Source organism: Phoxinus phoxinus (assembly GCF_949152265.1).
Source record: "Phoxinus phoxinus genome assembly, chromosome: 2".
NCBI lineage: Eukaryota > Metazoa > Chordata > Actinopteri > Cypriniformes > Leuciscidae > Phoxinus > Phoxinus phoxinus.
In genome coordinates, this window is record NC_136877.1 from 5,130,457 (window position 1) to 5,157,961 (window position 27,505).

At 37.7% G+C, this 27,505-nt stretch overlaps 2 protein-coding genes across 14 annotated transcripts in view; one reads left to right on the forward strand and one right to left on the reverse strand.

The window, feature by feature from the left end:
- Window positions 1–8,924, reverse strand: part of csnk1g1 (casein kinase 1, gamma 1) — a 49,838-nt gene extending 40,914 nt beyond the window's left edge. For all 6 annotated transcript variants that reach the window (XR_013794362.1, XM_079583809.1, XM_079583811.1 and 3 more), the window contains exons 1-3: window positions 8,728–8,924; window positions 3,019–3,332; window positions 541–581 (exon numbers count right to left, since the gene is read on the reverse strand). Coding sequence is in view for 5 of the 6 variants with exons in the window: in XM_079583809.1 (XP_079439935.1) it covers window positions 541–581; window positions 3,019–3,196 (219 nt within the window). In the remaining variant the exon portion in view is untranslated. The remainder of the gene's footprint in view (window positions 1–540; window positions 582–3,018; window positions 3,333–8,727) is intronic.
- A 1,868-nt stretch (window positions 8,925–10,792) lies between these two features.
- pacsin3 (protein kinase C and casein kinase substrate in neurons 3) overlaps window positions 10,793–27,505 on the forward strand; it is a 44,984-nt gene continuing 28,271 nt past the window's right edge. The window contains exons 1-2 of one of the 8 annotated variants that reach the window (XM_079605462.1): window positions 10,799–11,419; window positions 19,363–19,428. The gene's annotated coding sequence lies outside the window, so the exon portion shown is untranslated. Of the gene's footprint in view, window positions 11,420–19,362; window positions 19,429–22,657; window positions 22,955–27,505 lie in introns of those variants that run through there. The other 7 variants (XM_079605469.1, XM_079605467.1, XM_079605464.1 and 4 more) reach the window with 7 other exon arrangements.

The following is a 27,505-nucleotide window of genomic DNA, read 5'->3' on the forward strand; positions in this document are numbered from 1 at the left end:
AAAAAGACATTTAGAAGTTTGGCTTTCCTTAGGGTCTATGTAACCTGTTCTGAAATGGTCCTATTATATTGTATTTATCGTGATTTTTTTATTTATCATTATCGCAAGAGGCTGCAATGTATATCGCGATATGGATTTTAGGCCATATCACCCATCCCTAATTGAATCTAAATATTATTATTTTTTTACTTATTGGAATCAAAATTGGGAATCAATAAGATTAGGAATCGATAAGCAGAATCAGAATCGCACAAAAAAAAAAAAAATCAAACACCACCCAGCCCTATTCACAATATACAACAAACACCAACCAGCAAAACATTTATTCCTGCACATCTGAGGAATATATTCAAGTTGTCATTTCATTTTCTAATATTCTTTTAGTTTCAGGATCCTAAAAATGTCTGTTTAAAATACATTATGCTTTCTTGCTTATAACGTGACTTCCATGACTTTATAACAATCCAAGCTTTTGATTCCATGTCTGCTTTAACTGATATAATCAATTGGGTATAAAATAATAAATATAAACGTACTTACCAACTTTATTGCAACGTACTCATTGGTATAGAGATTCTTTCCTACAAAAACAAAGCAAACAAAGGGTGACCAACTGAAATTAGACTGTTTGAACATGGATGCAACAATATGGACTTTTTGGCCAATACTAATATTTTTAATGATTGGAATTCTGCCTTTATTAGATATGAAATCTAATGGAGATTTTGACAGGAAAGTGAAGGGGTGGGTCTGGTATGGGACAGGTCGGTTTTGAACACGGGTCCCATTACGACAACAGCAACCGCTAGAAGTGCAATTATGAGATTATTGGTTATTGGTCGAACAACAAAAGTAGCAGATCTATTTTTTTGTCAGTTCCAAAATCTACCAATTTTGTCATCAATCCTATTAGCAAATTTAAAGAGGGTTCACTAATTCTTTTAGAAAATACATCAAAACTTTTTCCAGTCCAAAAAAGTTAAAAAGCCTTTATTTACATCACGGCTATTACAATAGAAACATTAAAAATGGCTAAAATACTGCACACTGATGCAATTCGGCCTTCAGCCTTCCTCAGAGTGTGTCGACATGTGAACAAAGGCTTTTTTTACTTTTTTGGACTCGAAGTGTCTTGAATTTTTTTTTTCCCTAAAACTATATGTTTGAAACCCAACCAAAGAGCACCTTCTGGGATTACTTCACAAGGTTCTTCTAGCAAGTAGCGTTCCAAGTGCTTTCTGTGAAGGGTTTACTAATTGTCAGCAATTCTTTGCATTACATAAAGGCCAATGCCATTCGCAATCTAAAACTGACTGGTCAACCAGTAGGCTATATATATAGTATGGGCAAGATTTACTAACAGCTTGCGGCAGTGGAAACTATTTTTTGGCGTTAAAAAAAACTACTGCCAGAGTTTAAGACACACAATGAAAAATTTGCACGGAAAAGGTATGGATAGGGATATTTTTGCGGCTGACCTTATTGCATATTCATTTGTAGGAGTTTCACTTTCAGATGCAAAATGTATTGAAGGAGAGTATTTCGATTAATCATGCGATTTACTATGGTTTGCGCTAGTCAATTTACTGGTATTTGAGCCATTGTTTAACAATTGTCTTGAACCAGACACTAATTTGCGCTGCTCTTGGTAGATTGTGTTGGTCATAATGGAAATGATCCGACTGCGTCTATGTTTTTTAATTTGCGTGACGTCAGTAGATCATGTGCAGAACTTTCCACTCCCATCAGCGTATTTTTTGGGAATTGTGCTTGTGCTAATTTTTCCTCTAAGTAAATCTGGCCCCATATGTAAACAAAACATTGCAGAAGAAAAGATGGATAGAACAGATTAGAAATGCCCTAGCATAAAAACAGTATCTGGTATCATCAGCTTCCAATATCATCCTAATAAGGGCTTTTCATACTGCACTTAATCTCAGGTTCTCGTCGTTCTAAACCCCCATTTTAACCCCGGGTAAAGGAACGTTTCACACTAGTAAATTAGAAGCTGGGTTAGCAGCAGATTTTACCCAGGGTTATGATGAAACCCTACTCCGGAGCAGGGTTAGCATCACTGTTGCAGTGCATTGTGGTGCCAAATGTGTGCAGTGTGAAATGTACCGTTAGAATGTTACGACTAGATGCTTAGCAAACGACAGCCAATCGCGTGCCTCATATTTACGTGCTTTGTACAGTCAAAGAAAAACTAGGCTATGTATTGTATAAACAGTAGATTCAGCGTTTTAGGGGAAAAATGTCAAATGGTGACAAAACGCAACAATTGGAGTGAAGGGACAGTGTCATTCAGTGATCACGAACATGCAAATAAAATTGTTAACCCAGAGTTTAGGAATGTAGAGTGTGAAACGGCAACGTACGAATACCCAGGATTAATTGTTAACCCTGGGTAAATTATGAGCAATGTGATACATGAAGCAAGATAACCCAGGCTTCCGTTTACCCGGGGTTTAGAATGACCCAGGGTTAACTAGTTCAAGTGTGAAATGCCCAATCGAACAGAAAACATATTGGCCAATACTGAGATATTTCTGATATATTGTGCAGGCCAGGCTTGAATCTTTGCCGCTTTATGTTTGAGTTCAACTGGTTCAACCAGTTCAACTCAACCAATGGTGTGATTTTGGGCTGGAGATATCTTATAGATCAGGGGAGGTTTGTTCTAGGAATCTTCTTTGAAAACATTAGTTTTGCAATTCAATTTGTCAACACCAAGTACTGACATACTTCAGAAGGTATGTCCTTTTATCATGGATGGATGCGCTTTGATAGACAAAATAAGCGGCCATTCACTGCTATTATAAAGCTTGGAAGAGCCAGGACATTTTTTTAATATAACTCCGATTGTATTCGTCTGAAAGAAGAAAGTCATATACACCTAGGATGGCTTGAGGGTGAGTAAATCATGGGCTAATTTTCATTTTAGCTTGAACTAACTCTTTAAGCAAAGAACCAGGTTGCTCCGAGGAGATCAATTAAGTCACTAGTGGCTTTCCTTACCGAGCTTCAGCTCTCCAAAGTTGCCACAGCCGATCTTCTTGCCAACTCTGAAGTTTGGTCCCACCATGAGGACCCCCGAGGATGCGGAGCTGGAGGGCCGCGAGTGCCCGCTGCGCCCCTGGGCCACTTTACTGCTCCTCACCGGCCTCTCACCCTCCTTCTCTCTGGGGTGATCCATGACTGCGGCACCGGAGGCACAGAGATCCAGACGAACCAGGCCGGAGCCCAAAGCAGACAGCTCAGGCCAAAAGAAAACTCATGGGACGACGGCTGTTGGCACCGCTGCCGCTGAACCGCTCACTGCTGCCAGCACACTGAGGGCGGAAACATTCAATCTGAGTACGTTTGAGCACCATTACACCTCAGAAACAATTCAAATGTGTAATTATTTCATTAAATCATGTACAAAATTAAATGACCACTGTAAAAACCACACAAAAGCTGAAATATTTCACACTGAATGCCAAAATTCAACACAAATGTACTTATATAGTGTGCATGTAACGCCACAGCTAAATAAATTATATTTTGCCAGGGGGTATTCTGGTATAACACACTTGAGTTTCCTTTCATCAAGGGGTGGAATAATTGGTCAGCTGTAGATAAAAATCAGCCAATTTTCTTTCTAATCATGCATTCAGCCAACAGAACATTTGGCCGACAGTGAGAGCAAATGTATAATGCTAAATATGAATATTTCTTAGAAAAGTGCGCTTTTTGTTGCATTTATCACCTTTAAAATCTGACGTATAGTGTGCCAATAATAATAGCAATATTTGTAAATAACTATTATTAGGGATGCACAGAAATGTTTGACATTTCCTTCGGTTTTGAAGGGCTGAAATCAGACAGTGGCTGAAATCAGACAGTGACTGAAACAGACGTTTAATTGGCACTTCTCCGATGGCACGCTTTGACCGTGTTCAGTGTCTATTTCGTGCTCACAACGTGGATAAGCTACATCAAGTTAAACATTTCAGCTGTGTGGACACCAGCTCTGGATTGACACTATTAATTAGCCTACTCAATTTCAATCGGTTATGACATGATTTCTTAAATCTAAAATCTCTTAGGCTACGTCTACATTAATCCGGAGACATTTGAAAACGGCGTTTTCGTTTATAAGCGCTCTCCGTCCACACTAGCGTTTTCTGACATTTCCGCATGGATGAGAAACTTTTTAAAAACGCCTGAAAACGCTAAATTCACCTTTACTGTGCATGCGTAAAACCACACAAAAGAAATGCGAGTAAACTTTGTCATCTTTGCAGGACTGTGATATGAAGAGTGTGCGATGTAAAATATTTTTAGCAACAGCGTGAAAGTGAATAGCACATAACACGCACAATACTGGTATAAACATGAATATCTATTGGTACAATATGCGTCACATGACTAAATTTACGTCATCGTTTTTAAATAGCACCGGCACACATTACAGCGTGAAAGCGGCGTTTTCAAATGTATCGACTTTGGAGTGCGTTTTCAAAAAAAGCTTCGCTTTCATTAATAAAAACGCCGTCTCAGTGTGGACGGAAGGCCAAACCGGAGAGAAAAATATACCTTTTCAAACGAAGACGTAGGCTATTAGTGTGGACTAGGGGTTGCACGGACTAGTCGAGTAGTCGAGAGATCGACTACTTCAACCACTACTCGGAGCTGTCGAAAACAATCGACTACTCGAGCGTGCAATATCCATAAATGAATTGAAAATAGCGAACGTCACCAACAAACACCACACATCAGATGTGTGGAAGTATTTAATCAAGGATGACATAAATATTGTAATTTGCCAACTCTGTAAGGGGCCGTTCACATATGCTATGCAACCACCATGAACCGCGCTCTCTATGAAAACAAATTAATTTAAAATCGGATGGTGGGCATGTAATGAACGCCGGTTTCCTCGGCTATCCAAGCTGGCTAAATCGTATCTTGCTGTCCCTGCCACCAGTACACCAAGTGAAAGAGTTTTTTCCTTGGCCGGCAACACCGTCACAAGGCAAAGATCAAGCCTGCATCCCTCTCACGTCAATGCGCTTGTATTTCTAAATGGAAACCAGCGATCCACGAGCTCGACCAAAGACTGCGTGTGGTGGCGAGAGGACAATAGTGACGATGACTTCTGTTAGTCTATAAACTTTCAAGACAATTGAAGTAAGATACTTCTTGTTATTACCGTTATTACTGTTGATAATTTGGTAAATATAAAATGATTAAATGAAATGTACTCTGTGATTAAATGAACCGTTTTAACTGTTTTACTAATGTTTTAAAAATGAACCGTTTAAACTGTTTTACTGAAGTTTTAATTTGTTTTATCAAACGGTTTATAATTTTTGAATGACGCGTAATTATTGCGTTAGCCGTTACTTTCTATTAATTTTTATTTTAACACGTACATTTCTGTTACATGTCATAATTATAATGTTTTTGCATTACTTTATTGTTGCATTAGGCTATGAAATTAATAAACATTTATTGATAAGAACTATTTCATGTCTTTTCATTTACAGTAGCATGAACCACGAGTAGTCGAGTAACTCGAGTATTGTTTTGATAAGAAACCGACTAGCAGAAATCAGTAGTCGTGCAACCCCTAGTGTGGACATGGCCTTAGTCGGTGCGGTTTTCTGTCGATGCGGAAATAAAACATCTGTAGAGCACCTGCTATCCAATAATCACAAAAAGCTTTGTTACTTTTAATACGAAGCAAAGACTCAACTTTAAAATTCTGTTGATTTTATTATGAAATTCAAACAATTTTTTTTTTTTTTATAATAAATAATGTACATGAGTTGATTGTTTATATTAGTGTTGTTAATAAAAACATACTAGCTTTTGATACTTTATTTGAACCAATTCTTATTGCCTTGTTGTTGTTATACGTATTTTAAGTCATTTAGGTCTAATTGTAGTACCACAAAAAAAAATGTTTTTATCCGATTGACTTAATTGTCAAAATAATCGACCAATCATTAGAGACAGCCCTAATTGCTTATTTGATTGTGCGTTTTGGATGAGCTACGACAAACTTGTCAGAAGCGTGACACTTCATTTTGAACAAAAATAAATAAAATGCTACTGTAGCAATATCTAAAATCTGTTTTGATAAAATATCTTGTTGCTCAAAGAACTTTCCTATGACTGGTTTACTTTTCCACCCGAGAACACGAAACCCTAAACAACATACAGTATTTATTCAATTACCAAATTTTGGTTTTGGGCTAAACATACATGAGGGACTTTCCAGCAAATACAGTGCTATGCACGCTTGCATTGCAGAGCACATGATGTTGTGGTTTTTATAAATGTGGGCATGCACGGATGATGGATATGGGTCACTTACAAACTTAAAAACATCTGAGAAACAACAAAAGTCTGACACAGAATTATCGTTCAAGCAATCAGACACAATCGAAGGCAGATCTGGCTACATAAAACCCAACACAACAGGACTAAGATCTAGCAATACGCCTCAAAGTAGAAAAATCTTCAAGTAGAATACAAATATGTGTATGAATAAAGCAAAGGCCTAAACAAACAGAGTGAAGCGTTTGTAACTGACCTATATCACATACAGATCTATTGTGATGTCAACTGCCTGAATCTCAGCCATGATGAGATAAACAATAGACAATAGTGGTTGAATTTAAACAAAAGCTAAGCCCATAAGTGTGCATGCATATACGTTTTGACGTATCTCTAATGCCCAAGCACAGCATCATTATTGGTGATTATCGGTGATGCAGCACTAATGCAATATGCTGTATCCATTAGAAGACTCATCTCAAATCATTAACCTTTTGAAAAGAGATTAGCTCAGGAGGAAGCCGGGCATCAGGGAGGGATTCCTATTGTGACACAAGCAGCGAGGAAACGCTTCCCTGAACCACTCCGTGCTTTATGGGTAAAATCTTTAATATCTCAAATCAAAAGCAATGGTTGAGAGAATCAGCGAATACAGAAGACAAAACCTATTCGCACATAGATTGATTTAAGGCCCGTTCACACTAAGAACAACAACAAAAAATGCTAATAAAAAACAATGTTTATTAGCGGTATTCACTTAAACACTGTTGTATGTGTATCAGTTTATTGGATCCGTGCATTCACTCTTAAAGTGACAGCAGCTTAATATTCCCGATGCCTGTGTTGTTATCTATATTTCATTTACAGTGAAGACTATGAAGTGGTTTTGATTACTTTGTTGATTTCTTTACAGGAATGCTATATTGGTTAAGGTATAAACTGTTCCTCATCACCTCTATATGTTACACATGTTGCTTGCCAATAAATAAACAGTTGTCAATTCATGAGACTCTCATCTCTTCATTTTTTATACTTCAAATACATTGCTGTTAAGAATAGTTGGCCTATTATTTATTTTGGTGACCGCCCGGTAATATAGTTATCATTATAGTTACTGTATTTTGTGTGAACAAGGCTGGATTCTGATTCGGTCAATGATTTTATCATTCATAAGACGGAAGAAAAATAGTGCCATTATAATTATAGTTGTGGTGTGAAATTCCCTATCCTCATACACATTAAAGTGAGCCGTAAAGATAAATATTAGAAATCTACATACAATTCATGACTGTAGTCAAGCTACAAGCGCCATCTGTTACAAACTAGCTAAATATACATATTTAATAATCATAATCTGATAATACTGACTGAAGAATCGGGACTGTATGAACAAATACAATTAACATTTCTAAACAAGGCCTCAAATAAATGTCCAATGAAAGCAATGAGTGGTGACATTGACATTCAAGCGAGATTATAAAAGGAAGAGCTCACCCAAAAACATTAAATACTGACATATTTACTACATCTTAACATTATGTTGATCAAAACATGTATGACTTAGCCTAATTTCTACAGTGAAAAACAAAAAGAGGTGTTATGTTAGGAATTGGCAGCCACAAAAGTATTAAATAAAAAGATGTAATGAAAGTGAATGGCTACTAAGGCTGTAATTCTGGGGTTAAGCTCTACAGAAAAACGAATATTTACAGAATTGTATCCATTTTTTGGGGGTGAACTAGCCCTTTAAGTTCGCATCTTTCCCCAGTCCTCTGATATGTGTGTGTGTGTGTGTGTGTGTGTATAATGGATCCTCTATGGTCCCTCAGTCAAGACAAAAGCCTACTAAAAAAATAGTAATAATAATAAACGAAAACTTTAAATATTAAACAACACCTGTCTCCGTATATGTAATCTAATCAAATAAACGTAAACCAATATAGAGACTAACGTTAAATAAATTAATAAAGCCGTCTTACGACATTGAATGAGCTTTTCCTCCTGCTGCGGGCCAGAAACCACAGTGTTCACTGTTCAGTCCTTATAACAGGAATGAGGAACACGATATTACACAAATCACCTGCCAGCCTGTCTATAGCACCAATATATTTAACTGATTTCTTCATAATCAATCGCGTTGGTCAGATATCGATCCATATCACATCCAAACAGAGATGGGGTTATTAATTTATGTCGCTAATATGAGCCACAGGGCGAGTCGTGATGCGCAGTTATTGTTCAAACCCTGAATACAGATCACAGCCTCCATCGATCAATCAAGATTACCGTTAATTATAAACGGGATTAGCTAACCAATATGAACTAATGGAGCTAACACAGGCTGACAAACACCTTTAGCTCGTTAGCTATAGCAGCCTTATTATTTCTTTCACTCACTTCCACGATGAACTTCGCCAGGGGACTTCAGAGGGGAGATGAATAGTGAGATACCAGCGTATGTAGATTATATGACGCCTTTTCTGAATAAATTCAGTGTTGATATCCCGCTACCCGCTTTTCCTCCTTTCTTTAGTGTTCCTCAAGTAACGTGAACCTTTCGCTGCTGTCGCCAATGACTTCCGCTCTCGGACTCTGAGGAGATTTCAAAACAAAAGTCCCTGCGATCATTTCTGTTAGGTCGTACATTTTGAATTGTGTAACGTTTAAACAACTGATTTGCCAGTGTTGTCGTTTTTATTAAGAAAAGGTTATACCAGACTTTCGGAAATATGATCTGTTAGAGCTGTTGGTACTTAAGCGTAATTAAATATTGATTATTTACATTGTGTCAACGAACATGAAGCTGGCTAAATAGTTAGCCATGATGAGGATGTAAACATGAAATTAATCGAACATCTTATAAAATTGTAAATATATAATTTCTCCACGATTTTTGTAATTTTGTGAGGATGAGATTTTTTTTTTTAAATGATCAGGATAAGATAAATAAAATAAAAACGAGACAAACCAACGTGACAAAACATTACACAATTTATAAAAAATCTGTTGCTAAATAGCCCATGTTTGCTCTGCCAGAAACCAATTCTAATTTCGACCTGTATTTTGCTAATTAAAGGGATATTACAAAAAACTACAAGGATTAAACTGCTTGACACACTCATATGATTCCTGTCTTTGAAAAATTGTCAATTTTGTATGCAATATATTAAGACTTTTATGGTGGCATCATCCAAATTATCTGTACAACTAAGCAAAAAAAGCACATTTCTGAAGAATTCATTAGGCCTTATGTGTATATAAGTTTTAAGCACATACTTTTAATAATATGCACGCATATGAACTTGAACAACATAGGCCTACTCTGATAAACTACACTGGGATGATGAACACATGAACTGTCATACCCTGTCATAATCTCATCTATTATCTCTTGTTATTAGCACCAATTGAGTTTAAATCACTGGAGACATTAAATTAAGAGACCCAAACTTGACAGACTTTTATTAGTGGCTACTCTACAAGTTATAATGTTGTGTGTAGCACCTCCTGGTGGATTTGTTTTAAATATTAAGAAATGGCGCATATGAATAAAGAGTTTAACATCTAAACATAAATCTAAAATGTTATGAAAGCATATAATTTGGTTGTATATTTTACATCTGTTTGCTATGTGATTTGTGCTATATTGATTTTACTAAGCTGTCAAAAGTGTCGTCTAAAAAATGACACTTTTTTTATTTATTATTCTAATACTTTTTCATTCAGTACTAACGTTACTCTATATATTTCAGTTGCGTCTCCCTCACATTTATGGAAATGGAAGATGTGTAATAAATGTTATAGATTTATTACATAATTCGTTGCAAAAGAGCAACATTTATTAATAATCGCAATATTTACTGACTAAAAACAATGGTTTATTTTGTTGTATGTTACATTTTATGTTTCATATTAGATTTAATATTGAAATTGGCTGTTTAAGGCAGGTTATGTTGTGACAAATTACCCCCGGCCATATAGTGTGACAACATGATTTTTTTTTTAGATAACTCAAATATCCAAATTGACTGTAATTAAAATTTTAAGGCAGCGCAAACACTTACTTTTTAATTATACGTTTACATGACAACGAACGTACTAAAACCGGAAACGTTTTTCCTTGGCGTTTTTCGTGTACATAGCAGCGTAAATTAACTAGTTTTTTTTTCTTGTAATTTGATGAAAATATAATATAATAAAAAGTATAGTGTTATAAATGTACATACATAAAATAAAATAAATGAAAATATAAAAAACTTTGCAGGATTTATGCCATGACCGTTACAACGCGTCATCACGTTCAGTTGAGAACGAATATCCTCCGTCTTTTTTTTCTATTTGTATATATCGCAGTTCTGATTGTACATTGACTGTATGTTTGAAGTGCAATAAAAAAATATAAATAAAAAACATAACATAACATAACACAAAACATAAAAATAAGTAATCCTCTTCTCAGTCTAGAGATGGCGCTGTTGCTCTTATTATCACTAAGTGAAGTGACAGTAACGTTACACATCTCAAATATTATTTTATCCTTAGTAGTTACATTAATAATCAATCAGTATTTACTTAACGCAGAAGATACAAGTATATAAAACCCTACAAGTGCAAGTACTAAAATATTTCGCGTTTGTAGTCCTTTGAACCCGAAAGGGTTAACCCCGTGTAATTGGATCAATGGGCATAATGCGAAGCCCCAGCATCTAATTTCATCCGTGAAGACACTCATACACGCCTGCCCGGTGCTATTGCTGGAATAAACGTTATGAGTTACTGTAGATGATGGGCCTGTTTGCTAAAAACAACCTGTTGGAAGTGTTTCTCCATGATCCTGCCTCCTGGTAAATGTTTATGGGAGATATTATTTCGCCGCTCGGTTGCCATGGCAGAAGAAAGGGAAGGAGTCTGAGCGAGCGGTGTCAACTTTTATTCACATGGCGTTTTTCTCGCTCTTGAACGCAGTCTGCATGTAAATGTACGGGAGATAAACCGCTTCACATCACATTCACAGTGAGGAGGAACTCCAGGAGAGTTTGACGACGCGGGACATCGAGTGCATAACGGGAGAAGATCAAAACAACGACGAGTAAGTGGATTTCGATATTTCAATAGGTTACTTTGGTGTCACTATGGCGATTAAGCCACGAACTATGTTTGTAACGGGTTTCAATCCAGAATATAAGGCACGATAAACAAGCCAGCAACAAGTTTTGTAACGTAACGTTATTTATCTAGCGGAAAATGTGTTGTGTGCCAGTCGAAGTTTGTCCAACATCCGTTTCCTTTGACATTGAAGTCATACAAACTCCTTGAAATGTGACGAGGCTTCAGTCTTTTGCTATTTGAAGAAAGTGGAAAAGTCTGCAGACTGCAGATCTTACATATTGTGATTAAAATGGGTGTCTTTTTAAATATGGGGCACATTGGGCCTGTTTTTTTTTTTTAAAATAAGCCCTTAAAACACCCTTTTTGTTGGTTTAATTTCTCTACTAACAATGGTTACACAGGAGAAGCTAGTATTTTATATGTCCTGAATATACTAAATACAGTTATTTAATATTTTCCACTTTTTCCCCATTTTTTTTTTAACATCACGTGTATCTCAAGCAATGCTGTTCTCTGTCACTGTCTCTTGGTAAATTTTCATTCAACATTTTCATAGAAAACCGTTGGGTTAGAAAATTGTTGTTTGTGTTGGAAATGGAGCAAAAGTTATATTGATATCATGTTCTCAATAAATATAGACTTTTTTCACTAACTGTTTAGATGATCATAGTTTTTAATTGATTTCATAATTTAAAAATAAATCTGGGTTTGGGGCGAGGTTACAATGATAAATTGAATGGGTGGGGCGATGTTAGTTTTAATCATTACCAACTCATTGGATATAAAAGTGGGACTTCAAAAAAGTAGGCAATTTTTTTTGCCATTGCTATCACAACTTAAAATTTAGCATTTTCTGTTGAGAGTTCTCAAATTTCCAAATTGAATAAAATTAAGGCAGTGCAAACACTTACTTTTTAAGGGTTCGTTTACACAATAATGAACGATGTACTAAAAGCAGAAAAGTTTAAATTGTTACTTTTAATAAAAGTGGGACAAAAGTTGAAGAAACACCCGCACAATTACGTTCTGAATATAATCTTTGATTTATTGGGATTTGTACTGTGTGTGCCTGTCATAGTCAAACAGGATCAAGGTTCAGGAGCAATCGTTTGTTTTGTCTTCTCACAGCAGATTGCAGATGAATGGGAATGGCCCGTTAGAATATTTTTAGTATTATTCTAGTATTTTAGCAATTCAGCTACTTCTCCTTTAATCCTTCAAATGAATCCTCATTTTTATCTCGTACTGTATCTCAGATGAAGGATGTTGGAAGGCCTGACAGTCACAGTTCGACTGCAGGTTACATGAAGAATGATCACGGTTGCTCTCGATAAAAAGTATTTGCAAAATGTCAAAGTGCAGTAACAGTTAAATCAGAGATTAGCTGTGAGTTTAGTTGCTGTGCTGTTTTGAATGCGGGCCAAGGGCTTCGTGCTCTTTAGTAATCGAGGTTCTGCACTTTTAGAGAAGAGTTGAATTGCAGATCTGCAAGTGCTCAGGTGATCTGATGATTCAGCTTTCTGTGTTGTGTTGTGTTCCCATGAATTCTTATGCCTTATGTTGTATTTTATTGCTTTATTCAATTATGGAGAACTTTGCCAACTGATCTTAAAGCCGGAATAGTTCACCCAAAAGGAAAATTATCCCATAATTTCCACATCCTCAAGCCATCCTAGATGAATGACTTTCTTCTTTCAGCCAAACACAATCGGAGTTATATTATTAAATACTATCCTGGCTCTACCAAGCTTTATAATGGCGTTGAATATAGTGCTCGAGTTACAAATGGGGTTTGTAAGAAAAATATCCACATTTAAATCTTTATAAACCATAATCACTGTCCATATGCACGTTACACGTTCACAAGAGAACGTTGACCTCTGACCCGACATGTGAAGTATGACGTAGCTCCTCTTCTATTATATCGAAATCCTTCTACATTTCTCTTTAAAACTCATCGGTTTAGACTTCTAATCCGTGACGGGCATTTTGTTTGGCTCGATCCTCTGTTTTCATCAATCCTCAATTCGTCAGTATTACTCCCGAACTCGACTCTCTCGTGAACACGTGTACGACCGTTGCCGGAAGCCAGTAATTAGTTTATAAAGTCATTATGGATATTTTTCTTACAAAAACCCATCGCTTTGCTTCAGAAGGCCTTCATTAACCCTCTGGAGTCGTATGGATCACTATTGTGATGGATGGATGCGCTTTTTAGCATTGGACATGATTCAATGCTTTTAGAAAGCTTGTAAGGGCCAGGATATTATTTATTAGCTCCAATTGTGATTGGCTGAAAGAAGAATGTCGTAGGATGGCTTGAGGGTGTGTAAATTATGGGATAATTTTTTTTTTTTTGGGTGAATTAACCCTTGGCTTAAAGCCCAATGCACACTGTACGATTTACAAGAAGACCCATCCAGAGTTTTATATCATCAATCCGTGACGGCGAGCATGCGGGATAGATATGGTGGCTAGTTGGGGTGTAACGAACGATACCCTCGTCACAATTCGATACATATCACAATATTGAACTCGCAGTACGATATTATTGAGATACTACAAGACATATGGTAAAAGGTTGACAATTTTTTTTACTGTTGATTAAAATGGTAAATTTGGTATTACATTGGGTGTGTAAATGAATAGGCTTGAATTTAGTGCTGGAAACCCAATGTACAGGACAATAGAGACACCAGAATTACAATATTCATGATTCTGAAGCTAAAAACAGAATTATTTTAGACAAACATGCTGCACTCTGTCATTGATTATATATATTTTAAATAATGTAGGCCACTTTTTACTTGTAACAAGACATTTGGCATTATCAGGACCCACAAATATTCCCCCATTGCATTATTAGCCTATATTCAACATTATATATAGCAGTTTAATGTAGTACTGACACTAAAACTTTTTTCTCACACAGTAATTTTAGATTTTGACTAAACTATCCGCGATATAGGCCTATATTGTATTTTTGGATTGCGATTATATTGTGACACCCCTAGTGGCTAGCAAACAAAAAAATCTCTAGCGTTAATTTTGTATCACGGCTTATCTTCAAAAAGAAAAATGGGGCGTCGAGTTGTGTGTGTGTGTGGAGCCGGTGGTCATTTTTTTTATTTGATGGTCGTCGTTGAAGTCGCAGAAGTTGAGGTAAAATATGATCGCAGTGGTCAATATATAATCGGTTGTTGGCGAACATGTCAAAATAGCGATCAAAGACTTTAGATTTTGGGGCGAAGGATCAAAAGAATCTTTTAGGATTCTCAATATTTCTCAGGCGGCCGAAATCATAGTGTGAAGTGAACCCGGCTTTAGATTAATCTCACTGGGGCAAACGTAGGAAACTATCTCTGTTGTGGTGCGTGGTGCTGGAGGACATTGGTGGAGAACAGAACTGCCTTTGTTTCCCTCATGCCTACACAGAGTGCACTGAGCCTCTGAGAGCAGGGCTATATCGAGCTGTCCTCAAGCCAAACTCAGGATTCTTTGACAGATCCGTGTTCCTGGGAAGATGTGTGGAAGGAAGGAAGGAAGGAAGGAAGGAAGGAAGGAAGGAAGGAAGGAGAACGTCTGGTTTCAAGTAAAAAATGAACACTCAGACCTGTGCCTGATCTCATCTTGGGGTGTCATTTTGGTCTAAATAGACTATGAAAATTTACGTTATGCTTCTATTGCTTTTGAGGAAATGTAATTTGTTATGCTGTGTAAACATGCAGAAACAAATATTAAACAGGAAATGATTAGGGGTGGGGAAAAAAATCGATTCTTAGATGCATCGCGATGCGGACGTGGACGATTCTGAATCGATTCACAAATGCCAAAAATCGATTTTCAAAAAAAAAAAAAAAAACCTTTTTCTTTTTTTTTTGAAAATCGATAATAACGTAATATTGACGGAACGCAAAAGACGGAACTCTGAAGCGTGGAAACAATATTGTCAAAGCTTCCACCCGGCTCGGAAAGGGCAAAGCGCATTACACAATCAATCGCAACTTTTATTGCCAAGGATTTGCATCCAGTCGTTGAGAACCAGGGCTTTCGCGCTATGTTGCACACTTTGGAGCCGAGATACAACGTCCCATCTCGGAGATATTTTACAGACACAGCGATCCCCACACTACAACAAGACCAAAACCGAAGTCATGGAATCACTGAAGAAAGCGGGTAGGATAGCTGCAACATGTGATGCGTGGACATCCGTATTTTATGTTAATAGAGATTCAGAATATGTTGAAATTTGTTATTGTTGTGATTTTTACTGTAGTGAATTTACTGTTGTGAAATGGAAAATCAATAATTGAGAATAGTTAATAATCGAAAATCGACTGTAATCGAATCGGGACTTCAATAATCGTAATCGAATCGAATCGGGAAATCAGACAGATTAACCACCCCTAGAAATGATATCATCATAGAGAGCCTAAAGGTTAGTTTCGGTTGTAAAATGTGAGATGACTCCTAAATGTGATCTTTATCAATTAAAGGGGTGGTTGATTATGATTTCACTTTTCTTTAACTTTAGTTAGTGTGTAATGTTGCTTTCTGATCATAAACAACATCTGCAAAGTTACAACGCTCAAAGTTCAAAGCAAAGGGAGATATTTGCTTTTAAAGAAATCACTTTTTAAGGACTACAACAAACGGCTGGTAGGAACTACACGACATTCCTCCCGGGTTAGTGACATCACCAACCCTAAAATTTAAATAAACCCGCCCCCAGGAACGAGATTTATAGATTATCATGACAGAATATGCTAATCAATGACTAGAAGATAACTACACGTAAGCTACATAAATTAATCAACTAACCATTCAGAAATGTCCTGTTGCTTCTACATGTTGTCACTTCTTCTTGAGTCTGTCCATCATTGTCTGACTCCGGTTTGAATATAAAAGGCTAAAAGTTTTTAAAATGTTCAGTGCATCTGTGCGTGTGTGAGGTAAAAGGACATGAGCTCTAAAAGCTCCGCCCCCTGTGCCGGGAGCATCAGCTCATTTGCATTTAAAGGGACACACACAAAACGGTGTGTGTTTGCTCACCCTCAAAAAGTGACAATTTTAACATGATATATAAAAATATCTGTGGGGTATTTTGAGCTTAAATTTCACATACACACTCTGGGGACATCAGAGACTTATTTTACATCTTGTGAAAAGGGCATTAGCCTATACCACCCCTTTAATTATAAATGAAAAACAGTATAGTTTTTACAAAGTTTATCTCAAATAATTTTTGTCAACAGTGCATTTGCATTGTGGCCGCCAGATATATCGCAAAGTCTGATTATATTGGCTGATAATTGGCTTTTCTTTTTTAATTATCTTTAAAAGTGTAAACGGGGTCTAAAACTTTTTTTAGCTCGTCCACTTTTGACCTCATCCAGTGGCAGTGTAAACGCTCATGTGATCGAATGTGTTCAAACCGCCACAAAACACCGTCTTCTCTCCGTCTACTGATCTAATGCGTGAACATTATGAGAAGAGCTCTAGTCAGACGGGATTTAAACTGTCGGCTGAAGACTCAAGTTTGGTTTAAAGATGAAAAACGTACCGAACACAATGTTCTCTCACCATTCCTGATCTCTAACACACACTCACAGTGTTCGGCTGGTCTTGCGGCTTCAGAGCAGAAACTAAAGCTGATGCTCTCAGTGTGTTTTTCTGTCGTCTCCGGTCGCGTTCATATGTAAATAGCGTGAGCTTATTTCGTCCATTAGATTGAAAGATCTGAAAACACACACACATAGACCCTCCCCCTCGAAGAAATCAGGACAGAAGTGGTTAAAGTGGACAAAAGAGACGGATCAAAACACCAGGTGTAAACGGGAATGTGTCTCCCTCGTCTACTTGTGATCCGATTGACCAAAACACGTCTTAATACCAGAGAAAAATCCATAGCTGCCAATAACAAATTGTCAATGCGTAATAAATGCAGTTATTTTTTAAATGATTTGTGTGTAAATATTGTTTAAAATGTCTCAGAATTATATCGGCCACCTTAGATATTGTATATCTTTTTAATATGCAGTCGAGTCTTTCTGAAACGAGCCAGAACGTTCACTAGTTCAATCGCTTTGCTTTTGTCAGCCACTCACGACTCATTTATGAAATTAGGCCATGGTTCCCGGTAAAATAATCCACTGCTTCTGTGGGTTCAGTCCCACTGGACATGTGCCATGACTGTAACAGAGGGCCTTTTCACATTCGCCAGTGCTCCCAAATCTGTTTGGTTTCATAGTCCAGTCATTTCATGCAACATTTTGGCTCTTAATATTTTGAAGAACAGAAGTCCTGCTTTATCTGTCCAACGAAGAATGAGTGAATCTGCTAGAACTAGAAGTGAACTATCCGGCTGGGGCGAGCAGAGTTTAGTTTACTTTGGTGTAGTGGGAGTGTTTGAGGCAGGCGAGGGCCTGACGAGGTGAGCGCTCGTTTGCTCGGGGTCTAATTAGAGCAGCGTGCCTGAACCTGACAGCAGGAATGTGATCTATGTCACGGGTGATGATGTCACGTTACAAACTCGGCTTCTTTCTGGAGAGGGAACTTGTGCTCACAGATGCTCACAGTCGTAGATAGTGGAAGTGTAATGTGTTCAGCTCATGTTGTGCAGTGTAGTTTAATATGGATAAATGTGAATTATCTTGCTATAATCAAATTAAATGAATCAAATATTCAACATGTAGTATACCATTTAAAAATGTTCCCAAATATGTTTGTAATATATATATATATATATATATAAAATAATTTTTAAAACATATATATATATTTTTTTCAGTGTCTAAAATACTTGTTTTATAGATCACATTTGTTTTAAACTGTATAAAAGATTGATTTGGCCTAGTGTAAAGTTGGGAAAGCAGTTATATTAACCGTTCAGTAAAAAAAATTTATGTAAGGTATAAAGTGGTGAATTCACCACCAAAGTAGTGAGAATACTATTCTAGATGCATCTGGTTATGTGTGGGTGAATTTTTCTCTACATAAATCTCTTTTTTTTGGTAATGACGTATTTAAATAGTTCACCCAAAAATGAAGCCGATCCCATGATTTACTCACCCTCCAGCCATCCTATGTGTATGACTTTTTACTTTCACAGTCAAACACAATTGGAGTTTTACGAAGCGAAGCGTTTTTGTAAGAAAGTTCACATTTTTTTGTTTTGCACGGTCCTCTGCACTTTCGTCATTACGTCATGCGTCGGGTCAGAGGTCACTCTTCCACCGGAGCTAGACTCGCGTACGGCTGTAACTGGAAGCTAATGAATGAATATAGCTCATAAAGATATAATTATTGATATCACGTCGCTTCAGAAGCCCTTTATTTACCACCTTGGAGGCGTATGGATGGAGCACTTTTATTATGGATGGATGCACTTTTAGGGCCTTCAAAATCTGCGGTACCATTCACTCCCATTACAAAGCTTGGAAGAGGCGGGATATTTTGTAATATATCTCAGATTGTCTTTGGCTAAAAAAAAGAAAGTCTTACACACCTAGGATGGCTTGAGGGTGAGTAAATGATGGGATAATTTAAATTTTTAGGTGAACTAACCTTTTTAAGTTGTTTTTACTATATATTTTTCTGAGGTAATCGTGCCAGATGCTCTTCATAGAGCGTAACTCGTATTGAACATTCCTCACGTAAGGTGTTTGCTTTCGACTAGGTCAGGTTTGGGGCCAGTAGCACATAGCCGAGGCGTCCTCATGATTGCCTCTTCGGGTCTTCTACGTGTGGCATTTCACTCTTCATATCAGAATGTGCCACCTTTGAGTGCCCGGGTTTATATTAACCTGCTGCTTTCTTTACTGTCCTGGCATCTTAAGTGGACCCGGAGACTCTTTCGGCTGCTTACATCTTCTCTGGCTTACTAAAACCTGACAACACCCTAACATCTCCTTCCTCTCACAGGGCCACCGAAGAGGCCGTGTCCTTGGGCAAAGCAACACTAATTTCTAACATTCTCCTTTGCTTTTGGTAAGTTCCTCATTTTACACTTGCATCTGTCTTGTTTTTGCAAATGTTACGCTGCATTTCTATGCCGTGTGTGTGAATTATTGTGCATCTTTTTGGTGTGCGACCACAGTATGGGTTTTTCAATAATTAATGTTAATAAGACACATTTTTGACACAAACTATTTCTCAAATCTTTATATGTGAATCTGGACCACAAAACCAGTCACATGTATATTTGTGGCTATAGCAAAAAATACATTATATGGGTAAAAATTAAAAAAATATATATATTTGAATGATTTTTGGCATAAAATATAAGTAAAGATCAAGTTCCATGAAGATATTTAGTAAATTTCCTACCATAAAAATATATCTTTTTGTGAGTAGATGCAGCAAAATCACGAACACAAAGGCGATTTTATCAATGTTTTGAATTTTTTGCACCCTCAGATTCCAGATTTTAAAATAGTTGGTCAATAGTTGTATCTCGGCCAAATATTGTCCACCGTATATATATATATATATATATATATATATATATATGTTTTTGTGAGTGAATGCAGCACAATTGTGAACATAAATGCACAACTTTAAAGGAGATTTTCTCAATGTTTCCATTTTTTTGCACCCTCAGATTCCAGATTTTCAAATAATCATATCTCAGCCAAATATTGTCCTATCCTAATAAACCATACATCAATGGAAAGCTTATTTATTCAACTCTCAGATGATCTCAATTTCAGAAAAAGTGGTCAGGGTCACATATATTAGCAAGGTTGTCGGTAGATTTTTGAACTTACACAATAGCAAAATCCCACTTCATTGACCAAAGTGTGCAGCGTTAACTTACTGTATAGCCTATTCCAATGCGCTAATCTCACCATGGCAAAATATGATGTGATTAATCAGCATGGCTGAAATATAGGTCAGTAATGTCTTTACAATTTGAGACCTTTTGAATTGCATGTTTTCCCTCATGGGAATAAGCTGGCCTTGCTGATTTATTGTCTATCCATGATGTTTGCTGGTTGCAGAGGAGTACGATCCTGTTGGAAAGAATGCCCTTGTTGGAAAGAGTTTGCATGGATTAATGGGCATTTTTGGAGTTGAAATATTGTAGACGCTCTGTTGTCTTATACATTAATCAGATTAATGACTGCGAGTTTCCAACAGGGCTTATGAGAGCGTCCACCCCTCCTTCCCATGGCCTCATTCTGCTCAGACGGAAGCCATTGTTTCATGGGTCAGTCTGTGGTAGCAGGTTATCCAGTGTTTCTCATTTATTTGCTGACTTGTCCCACGACTCAAAGGTTTTCTTCCTGTGCTGTGAGGCTGACATGCATTTACAGGTGAAACTCGAAAAATTTGAATATCGTGCAAAAGTAATTCAACTTAAAAGGTGAAACTAATATATTATATAGACTCAGTACATGCAAAGTGAGATATTTCAAGCCTTTATTTGTTATAATTTTGATGATTATGGCTTAAAGCTTATGAAAACCCCAAATTCAAAATTAGAATATTGTAAAAAGGTCTTCGTCTTTGCAAAGGTGTGTGTGTCAGAGATCTCTGTGTGAGAGTCATACAAACAAATGCAACATGCCGCAAGTCGTATTTTTAAAGCCACATCTAACAACTAGAGTAAATGCCCCTCTAATTAATCCCAAATGTGCTGCCATGCACTACTCTTCTCTTCGAGGGCGGTTACAGAGCATTGGCACAGCGACTCTATTTCCAATGCCACTGTAAAAGTGTACAGTTGACCCCATAATAAACACTTTATTATAAGATCTTTTTGATTTGTTTCGCCCCCTGTTGAACATGAAAATGTTCATGTTGCTCTTTTCCATACAATGAAAGTGAAGCCTAAAAACAAACCTTAACTTATGTTTTTACATTGCTTTAACTCATCAAAATAAGTTGTCGTAACTTATTGATCATATGTGACCCTGGATCACAAAACCAGTCACATGTCGCACGGGTATATTTGTGGCAATAGCCAGGCAATATGGGTCAAAATTATAGATTTTTCTTTTATGCCATTAATCATTAAGTAAAGATCATGATCCATGAAGATATTTTGTCAATTTTTGTGAGTGAATGCAGTACAATCATGAACATAAATGCACAACTTTAAAGGAGATTTTCTTAATATTTTGATTTATTATAATTTTTTTGCACCCTCAGATTCCAGATTTGTAAATAGTCTCGGCCAAATATTGTTATACCCAAACCATACATGAATGGAAAGTGTATTTATTCAGCATTAAGGTGATGTATAAATCTCAATTTCATAAAATTGACCCATGTGACTGTTTTGTGGTCCAGGGTCACATAAAACCACGGCAGGGTTTTAATTGACAGAAATCAGGACTATAAAGTAAAAATGTAGCTTTCGCAGTGGCTCTTAGTTCTCTTGTGCTTTTACTTATATTTAAACTCAATGTGTTACGAGACGCCCAGGAATAAATGTAATGTGGCATCATGGTAAACCTGGTACAACATGACATTTACATGCTATGTAGAGGGAAAGATTCATAGCATTTCATTCTGTTCTGCATACAAAGCTATCGTATTGCTTCAGAAGATATGATCATGCTTCATATGGACTACTACTTTGTTACTTTCTGACGCTTTTTCAAATATCGCAACAGCCCTGGTGTTATATGGAAAAGAGCAGCATGAATATCTTCTGATTTGTTTGATGAAAGTTAACACATACAGGTCTGACATGAAGATGATTATTATTCGTTTTAGAGGCGTACTCCATCCCAAAAATGAAAATTCAGTCATCATTTACTCATTTACCCTCAAGTTGTATTAAACCTGTATGCCTTTTTTTACTTTGCAAAAGTGGGAGCCATTTTGGAGCCCGTTGACCTCCATTGTATGGACAAAAAACACTTGTCTTTCCTCAAATTATTTTATTTTAGGTTTCACAGATACAAAAGGTTTTGGAGTTTTAAAGATTGTTTAATTTTAATTTTATTTATTTTTTTGTTACAGAGCTATTTCTTTAAAACATACAGCATTATTTCACCTGATCATCTTGAATACGGATGGGTTTAAATGTTTGTTCTTGTCGGCCAGTTGTGTGTGACTAAAGAAATGCTCTGTTTTGTAGTAATCGAGCGTGACCGACTTTAGCACTGATCTGGCAAAAACATCTAAACCGAGTCAACGACCTATGAAAAGTAAACTTCCCCAAACGCAGGGCCCCTGACACTCTCAGCAACTTGTGCAACAAATTGTAAGAGGCATTTATACAAATGGGAGTTCGGCACATCTGTCTCCTCTTGGGGAAGGGGGTTGCCCGGTTAAAGCTGTTGCACTAGATTACAAATAACATGCATGATCAGCCATCTGCTGCTGTCTATTTATTTTTTTGTCTGTGCTGATCATCAGTACAAGTCAAGATATTTTCTATACCATAAGCGTTTAAATCATTGCTGAATGCCGACATGCAATGGATTGTACATTTTAGACCAAAGCCTTTTCATCCCAGTAATCCTGAGGATTTGGACGTTTTCTAGCACAAGGAAATCAAGTGAATTCCAACAACTCAACAAAGCTTTTGTCTTTGTTGTTAGTCATGGTCAATGTTAATTTAACCGGGTTTCGAATATCACAAAGGTTTTTTTCCTTTTTTTGCTCTGAAAGCTAGTTTTCTGGGTATTTTGTCAGCAGTAGGAATCTGTTACATTTGTGCCACGTTGCTCTGTATAGTGTTTCAAAGGTCATCAGACAAACATAACCATTACTTTTGCTCATACGTGGGTAAAAGGGAATGTTTAAATCCTTTACTCTAAACATTAAACTACTCTGCATAGCGCATTCTGCACGTTTTAGGCTATGAACTTGAAAGATGCCTTCGATTGTATGGTTTATTATAACCGCATGCTAACAAGCGCTCAGAACACCTTATCAACCACCCACAACACCCTAGCAGCGCCAAGCAACCATGCACAACAACACCCTAGCAACCACCCACAACACCCTAGCAGCGCCAAGCAACCATGCACAACACCCTAGCAACCACCCACAACACCCTAGCAGCGCCAATCAACCATGCACAACACCCTACAACCACCCACAACACCCTAGCAGTGGAAATCAACCATGCACAACACCCTACAACCACCCACAACACCCTAGCAGTGGAAATCAACCATGCACAACACCCTAGCAACGTACTAACAACCACTCGGCCTTAACAAGACATCGTAACAGCCTAGCAACCACCCACAACACCCTAGCAGCGCCGATCAACCATGTACAACACCCTAGCAACCACCCACAACACCCTAGCAGCGCCGATCAACCATGCTTAATACCCTAGCAACCACCCACAACACCCTAGCAGCACCAAGCAACCACTCACAACACCCTAGCAGCACCAATCACCCATGCACAACACCCTAGCAACGTACTAACAACCACTCGGCCTTAGCAAGACATCGTAACCGCCTAGCAACCACCCACAACACCCTAGCAGTGCTGATCAACCATCTACAACACCTTAGCAACCACCCACAACACCCTAGCAGTGGCAATCAACCATGTTCAACACTCTAGCAAGACATCGTAACAGCCTAGCATTGTGGTTGGTCAGAACAATTAAATTCAAAGCAACCACCTACATGTTAACATCCACTCACAACATCCTAGCAACTACCTGAAAACTATCAATCTCCCACAGCATGTTACATGTCCTAAAAGCATTCTGAGCACCTTAGCAACTGAATAGCATGACAACACCCTAGATCATGGAGAAGCACTACTCATATTTTCTTTTGGCTCTATAGATTTTTTTGCTCTGGACAGGCACTATAGTTTGTTGTTTGCGGTCCAACACATGTTTTGCGCAGTAGATCTGAGAGCTGCCTGCTCTTCCCTCAGTGATTTGCTGACACAGCCATGTAATTACAGCCGTCGCGGTCACTCCTCTCCCCAGACGAGCCCGTTTTTAGCTCGGATCTCCGTGGGAGTGCTGAGCTCTTTTACATCGATGTGATGGACCAAACCATAAGCACTGCTGTACAGAACAATAGAGAGCCGCACAATGAGACGGGGGGGGGGCCGCACTCCTCCCTGCTTGTGTTTCAATTTAACAGCTCTGGGATCTCCGTGAACGTGCCCATTGTGTTGATGTACCTGTTGCTAGGCTCATTAGGCCATGGCTCTGACAGTGGGTATTTGACATGTCCAGTCAGAAGAACCCAAAGGTCCTCTCTTCCATCCACTCTCAGCTGTTGGAGATTGCTGGCTGCTAATGGAAGAGTGTTATTAGGATCTGCTGTGTTCTCGCTCCAGCTCGACGGGATCTCTGGGGTTTTGATTATTTCTGGAGTTCAGCGTGACACAGCTGTTCGCTGCTGTACTTGTACAGTGTGACCGGCTCCATGGGAATGGGTGTGTCTGGCTTCTTCAATGTCTTGTGCACATAAAAAAATGCTTTGTGCTTTTTTACTTTCTTCCACTTCCTTGTCGTTTTCACAAAGTTCCTTGTATATTTGTTGCAAAATGGGTTACAGAGGCGCCGTTTACACCTGGTATTAAGATGCGTTTTGGTCGATCGGATCACAAGTAGACGACGGAGATGCATTCCTGTTTTCTAGTGCTCTAATCCGTTTCTTTTGTCCACTTCAACCACTTCTGTCCTGATTTCTTCAAGGGGAGGGTCTATGGGCGGGTGAATGTATGGGCTTTTTCAGATCTTTCGATCTAATGGATGAAATAAGCTCACGCAATTTCCATATGAACATGAAAGGAGATGGAAAAACATACAGAGAGCAGCAGCTTTAGTTTCTGCTTGGTGTATTTTTCATCTTCAAACCAAACTTGTGTCTCCAGCTGACAGTTTAAATCCCGTCTGGCTAGAGCTCTTATAATGTTCACGCATTAGATCAGTAGACGGAGAGAAGACATTGTTTTGTGGCGGTTTGAACACATTGGACCACATGAGCGTTTACACTACGAAAGCAATTCGTTTGCGCAATGTGTTTCCCACTGCCTCTGGAAGAGGTCGAAAGTGGACAAACTCAAAACGCTTTAGACCCCGTTTACACATGCACTGTATTTTCCGTATATCCGAGTATAAGTCGCATCAGTCAAAAAATGTGTCACAAAGAGGGAAAAATCATATTTTGGACTATGTCGCATTTATTTAGAAATGTATTTCACAAAATCCAAGACCAAGAACAGACATTTAATCTGGAAAGGCAAGTTATTCAGCTGCACAATAGCACACAGAACAACAGGCTGAATAGGTGTCCGGCATGTTAGCGTAACCCATTAACAGTTATTCAGCTACACAATAGCATAAAGAACATATACCTGGGAGGCTGAATAGGCTAAATTAACATTAGCCAGCGAGTCCAACAAGTTACCGGTAAGCAAGTTCACCAAGCTCCCGATCTCATTCCTCAACACTGAATCCATTGAGTTCTTCCTCGGTGTCGCTTCTGAACAACTCCGCTAACTAGAGCGCCCTCTCGCGGCTGTAGACGGTAATGTTTTCTCTTGGTTCATCTCAGTCATGTTTGAATTCATTTTGATATACAAGTCGCACCTGACTATAAGTCGCAGGACCAGCCTAACAATGAAAAAACGTATAGTCCGGAAAATACGGTATGTATTTAGCGTCGTCCACTTGTGATCCGATCGATCAAAGCACATCTTAACACCAGGTGTAAACAGGGCCAGAGTAATATGACCTGGACCACACAACCAATCACATGGGTACATTTTTTTAAATTGAGATGTATACATCATCTGGAAGCTGGATATATAAGATTTCCATTGATGTATGGTTTGTTAGTATAGGACAATATTTGGCCGAGATATGACTTTGAAAATCTGGAATCTGAGGGTGCAAAATAATCTAAACATTGAGAAAATCTCCTTTAAAGTTGTGCATTTATGTTCACGATTGTGCTGCATTCACTCACAAAAATACATGTTTTACATTTACGGTAGAAAATGTACTGAATATCTTCATGGAACATGATCTTTACTTAATATCCTAATGATTTTTGGCATAAAAGAAAAATTTTGACCCATACAATGTATTGTTGGCTATTGCCACAGATATACCCGTGTGACTTGTGACTGGTTATGTGCTTCTGCTGTTATAAAAAAATATATAGTATATGCAATTCAAACACGGTCACAATTTAATTCAGGTATATTCATGAGGACTGGTTAACCCTGGGTCATTCTAAACCCCGGGTTAACCAAATTCTGGGTTATCTTCACGTTTCACATTGCTTATTTACCCGGGGTTAACTATTAATCCTGGGTATTCATACGCTGGCGTTTCACACTGCATTCCTAAACCCTGGGTTAACATCATTATTTGCATATTTACGGTGTCAGTGTGGTGTCGCTAACTCACTATAGGCAAAACCATTTTGCTTCCAATATTTGTCGTCTTCCAGATTATTGCAAAGAAAAAATGCGAAATACACATTTAAAAGTTTGTATTTTTTTCTTCTAATACACTGAGCCATAAATCTACACCTCAGGCTCATATTCAGTTGCACATACAGCATTTATTTTTTTTCAGATTTTTTTATAGAGGGATTTGTTCATATCATTCACCTGTTTTATATTGACATTTGATTCCTATGAAGATTTTTTTTTTTTTTTCCAAGCAATGATCGTGTTAATTCGGTTTCAAACGTTCTGCAAAGTTCGAAAGAAAGTTTCTCATACAGGTTTGGAATGACATTTTATTCCTAAAAACCTACTTTTTTTATTTGAATACTGTAAGCCAGAAAATAAATGATTTAGGTAATAATAAAAAGCAACATCCAAAATCGCCTCTGTAAAAACTTTTAACTCTAGTGTCATTTCAAAATGAAACCTGAATATTGAGCCTGGTTTTATCCAATGTTCAGATGCCTATTCTAAATGTATGCTATTTGGTGCATATTTAATTAGATTATGAATCCTTTGCTTATTAAATAGAAACCTTGTAATCCAAAACAATTGTCTTAATATGCTGTGATTAGTCAACTGGCTATAGCGAATACGCCTGTCGCGATTATTGAATAATTGGATGACCGTGCTTATGTCTAATTGCGATTATTTTGGA